General features: G+C 37.9%; 1 protein-coding gene across 1 annotated transcript in view; it reads right to left on the bottom strand.

The window, feature by feature from the left end:
- Positions 1–4,430, bottom strand: part of pds5b (PDS5 cohesin associated factor B) — a 35,022-nt gene that overhangs the window by 22,638 nt on the left and 7,954 nt on the right. Inside the window, exon 2 of the mRNA XM_032533556.1 lies at positions 653–780. Within this exon, the coding sequence (XP_032389447.1) occupies positions 653–760 (108 nt within the window). The 5' untranslated portion in view covers positions 761–780. The remainder of the gene's footprint in view (positions 1–652; positions 781–4,430) is intronic.

Raw genomic sequence — 4,430 nt, 5'->3', positions numbered from 1 at the left:
GGAGAGAGAGAGAAAGAGAGAGAGAGAGATATGATTTGGGGGAGAAGGTCCAGGACGTTGGTGGCTGGAAACTAAATAGCTAGGTGAAATTTTAACTAACTCAAATGTGCAAGGAGCTTTAAAGTCTTAATGGCATTCCATTTGTTCAGTTACACCATGACAAACCAAAGAGAAAACTTCAAATAAAAAATATTTCAACAATGCATCAGTACTAACTAATAAATCAATTCAAGGTGAATTATAGGGGTGTGCAAAGAAATTAAAATCGATAACATTCGTATCGCGATTCAAGCTCTACAAGATTCAAAATAGATTCATAGAACTCCAAAAATTGTTTCTTTTTTTCATTTTGTAATGGCGTGCATACCATCACATGAGAAAAGTAATTACATGTACATACTGTGAATTGTTTATTTGAAAATCGTTTTTTAAAATCGACTCCTGAGCCTAAAAATCGTTATAGAATGGTGACATTTTCTGAATCATACACCCCTAGTGAATTACACAAAAAAGTAAAACTTTTAAAATCTTAACGTACAATTTAAATATTACTACTAATTACCTATATTAACACTTAAAAACAAGAAAAAAAAAGAAAACAGTGTGCAACCACTTAGTAAACAGAGGAGGTGCTGCTGCAGCAGACGCTGACCTTGAGCCTGCGGACCATTTCTTCTTTGGAGATTTTGTCAGAGATCTCCTTGACCCCCGGGGGGTAGGTCACCTTCCCGTCTGTGACTCGAGCTTTAGAGTGAGCCATTCTCTTGAGCTCTTCACTGCCTGAGGAAAGAGAGTAATGTAATAAATTAAAGAGTCAGAAAGAAGGTGAGACTGAGAACACAGAAAGAGGGACTAAAACCTAGGCCCCCCACGATAAACTGTTATTATATCACAACCTCGATTTATCCCAGTTCTCATATTTTGTTTATGACTTTGATACTCTTTTAATTTTACGAGCCGACTGCATCACAAACACTACAACTTTCTGGGTTTTAAACATAGACTGTATAAAAGGTTTTAAAGTGCTCCAAGCGCTGCCATGCTCTCCCTTCTCTTCATTAAAGCCTCTATGTTTACAGGCTTGTGGTGAGGCGCAATGTGCTACAGGTGCCAAAACTAATTTATGTTTGGTACTGCCAATTTGTTTTGCTTTGTCATGGTTATTGTGTGCAATAAACATTACACTTAGTAAGGGAAAAAGAGAAAAAAAAAAAAAAAAAAAAAACAGGCAGAGAGACGTGATAACAATTCTAAGATTAAAAACACATCTTGATTCATATTCCCCCCCCCCCCCCCCCCCCAAAATCGTACAGGCCTACTAAAAACATTAACTATTTGGAACCCCAAGGCAAATCTTTTTAATACTTTGGAGCTTCGAAAGATGTCTGCAATAGGGATTTCTGAAATATTCAGCGAGGTATTCACAGCGCAGTGGCCTTCTACCAGCTCTGAACCACTGATGGAACTGCTGCATTCAGAGAGCAGGCTGACTGCGAGCTGCCAGTGTGCACATTTCATTACAATGGCCACTAGCCTGTCAAGGATTACACCCAATTCATGTATAGGGCATTCACATGACGCAAAATGTGTTTTGCCTTTCAACTGACTAATCTAATATATTAGTAAGTAAATTGTACCATACAAGGAATTTGCTTCAGTGCATTACATAAACATAGTAAGAGAAAATGTAATTAAATCAAATAAAAGCAAATACCGTATTTTCCGGACTATAAGTCACACTTTTTTTCATAGTTTGGCTGGTCCCGCGACTTAGTCGGGTGCGACTTATATATCAAAACTGAAAACATTACAGTCTACAGTTGGGAGAGGGTGCTGTAGGCTTGTGACAACTATACGCTGCTCCTAAAGACAACTGAGAAAGACTGAACACAATCAAAATGCCCCCTACAAGAAAATCCTATTCTGCAGATTCCAAACTTTAGGTAGTAAAATATGCAGCCGAAAACGATAAACAATCAGCAGAAAGAAAGTTTGGAGTGAGTGAGAAACTTGTGAGGGACTGGCGAAAAAGTTACTCTTACTGCAATAAAGAAAAGAAAAGTAATCGCGGACTGAAAGCAAGATGGCCAGAGCTGGAGGAAGGGGTCCACAGATGGGTGCTTGAACAATGGGCTGCTGGGAGAGGCTCGTCAACGGTGCAGTTTGTCTCCATGCCCTGGTGGTTGTTCTGTGTGCTAATTGTATAGTTGAATAACTGTTAATGTGTTATGTTAACATACCGGACGCCTACCGTATGCCTGTTGTTCTGTGTGCTTACTGACTTATAGTCCATTGCGACTTATGTTTTTTTCTTCCCCCTCTTCATGACGCATTTTTTGCTTGATGCGACTTTTTTTAGACTGTATAGAAGAAAAGGACAATACGAATGTAAAAAAAGTAAAGTTACAACATATCAGAATTAAAATAAGAACTATGCAGTTTTTCGAAGTGGTTATTTTGTGTAGAAATAATTTTCCAAAGAAAGTGCAAAGGTTCACAATACAAAGTGTAAAAAGAATATGCACTACACAGAAATATAGTCCCAAAGATGTGCATTAATCTAATGCATACAGACGTGAAGGCTCATGGCATGATCAGCCATGATGCACTTTACTGCTCTTCGGGAACAGCTACATAAATGATCTGTAGCACCTTGTCGTTGATTTTGGTCCATTGAAGATACTAAAAAGAAATTTGTCCAAATGGGAATATGATTTAATTTTACCTCCTACATCAGACAACAATCAGCCTGACTCATAGTTCATGAATATACAAGTGTGCAATGACTAACAATGTTTTATGATTTGATACTTTTATAGAGGGAGTTCATAAAATTTGTACAGCATTTAATTTATTGTGTAATTAATAAATTAGAAGATTTTTTTTTTTTTAAATGATACATTCTTCCAGCCTCATGTCCTGGTCTCTCTTCATGCTAGTTTCCTCAACTGTTTAGGTCAAAGTTTACAAAACTGATCATGTAGCCGGTTATCATCTTCCTTTCTTTTGACTGAAAATAAATAACCACTGTATGGTGAAATAACTCACAATGTAGGCTAGACATTTTACACATTGAAAATTCAAAAAAATCTTTAATTTAATATATTGCCCAACCCCAATATCACCTGAAAAATCAATTGGCAACTGTTTTGTGGCCTCTTGTTGCCCTCTTTGGCAACCACCTGTTTTCAATATTTATGATTTTATAAACAGTATACTGTATATAAAAACAAATCCAAATTTGCAAAACTGGAAAATCTTATTTCAAAAGATGTCAATATTTAATGTAGTCTGGCTATCCCCAGACCGAGCCAAGCTCAATAGATTTAAGATTGCAGGGCAAAACCAAATCACTGGCAGAGTGGGAGAGGTTTACCCAGTCTTTATTTTGTGTTTGTCTCCGTGAAGTTTAAACACTACGTTCGTTCACAACACAAAAGTTTGGCTGTTGTGCGACCGCTTTCCACACACGCGCCGTGAAAAGATACAGGCAACGCAATTTTCTCATCACGTAAAAGGCGCATGTTAAAATCCGGTTCTAATACAGCACCAAAGCCCAGTACGTACCAGACGGTACAGCCAAACGGATTCCGGTTCCTCATTATGGTGCCACTTTAATGTCTATGCTGCTCTCTGATGTTCGGAAACCAACGTTAGATGCAACAGAAACATCGCTGCATGTCACACTAACAACATCTTACACTGGACCACAGGTATCGTTAGCCTACCGTTGGCTACAGTAGTAACTAAATTAAACATGGTTAAAATGTAGACAAACAAACTGTGTAAAAGTGTGACTGTATTTCACTTTAGAGGATTCCAACAGCTGGACGTACAACAGTCTGCCGCTAAAGCTACGGGCTAAAAGACACTGGTGTCACTACCCAATGTGAGTTGCGCATGCGTCACTTTGCGACAAGTGGCCTATAAGATGATAACGTGAGCCTTCTGTAATGTCAATAAAAATGGACCTACTTAACAAAGTTTGTTCACTGCTGGCTACACGCTAGCAATCATATATGCTAGCAATCAAACAACAAAGGCTTTCGCGTGAATGGCGTTTTGAGCCAATGTTAGCAATCAAACAATCACAGATAGCGAAAACGTTTTTGAAATGATTTCCATCTACTGATATTGTTTGTAATGAGAAAAGTTTGTTTTATGGATTTCACAAATTTCAGTATGACACGTTATGCCATAAACCCTTTCGATCTCAGCATGCACGACGCACATCTGGACTCAACTCACATCAGGCAGTGACACTGGTCACTACTGTTGTCTGAAAAACAACACAGGCTGAATGCACCACAACGTTTACCAGTTTTAAATAAACGCAACATTTAGTCCAAAGTTATTGTAAAATACCCTTTTCTTATTAGTTTGTCTTTTAACAGCAATTTACTGGTGAAAGTAGTAATTATTGTCAAAAG

The sequence above is a fragment of the Etheostoma spectabile genome, chromosome 13 (genome assembly GCF_008692095.1).
Source record: "Etheostoma spectabile isolate EspeVRDwgs_2016 chromosome 13, UIUC_Espe_1.0, whole genome shotgun sequence".
Taxonomy (NCBI): Eukaryota; Metazoa; Chordata; class Actinopteri; order Perciformes; family Percidae; genus Etheostoma; species Etheostoma spectabile.
Note: the sequence above shows the minus strand (reverse complement) of the source record. Positions and strands in the feature narration are given on the sequence as shown.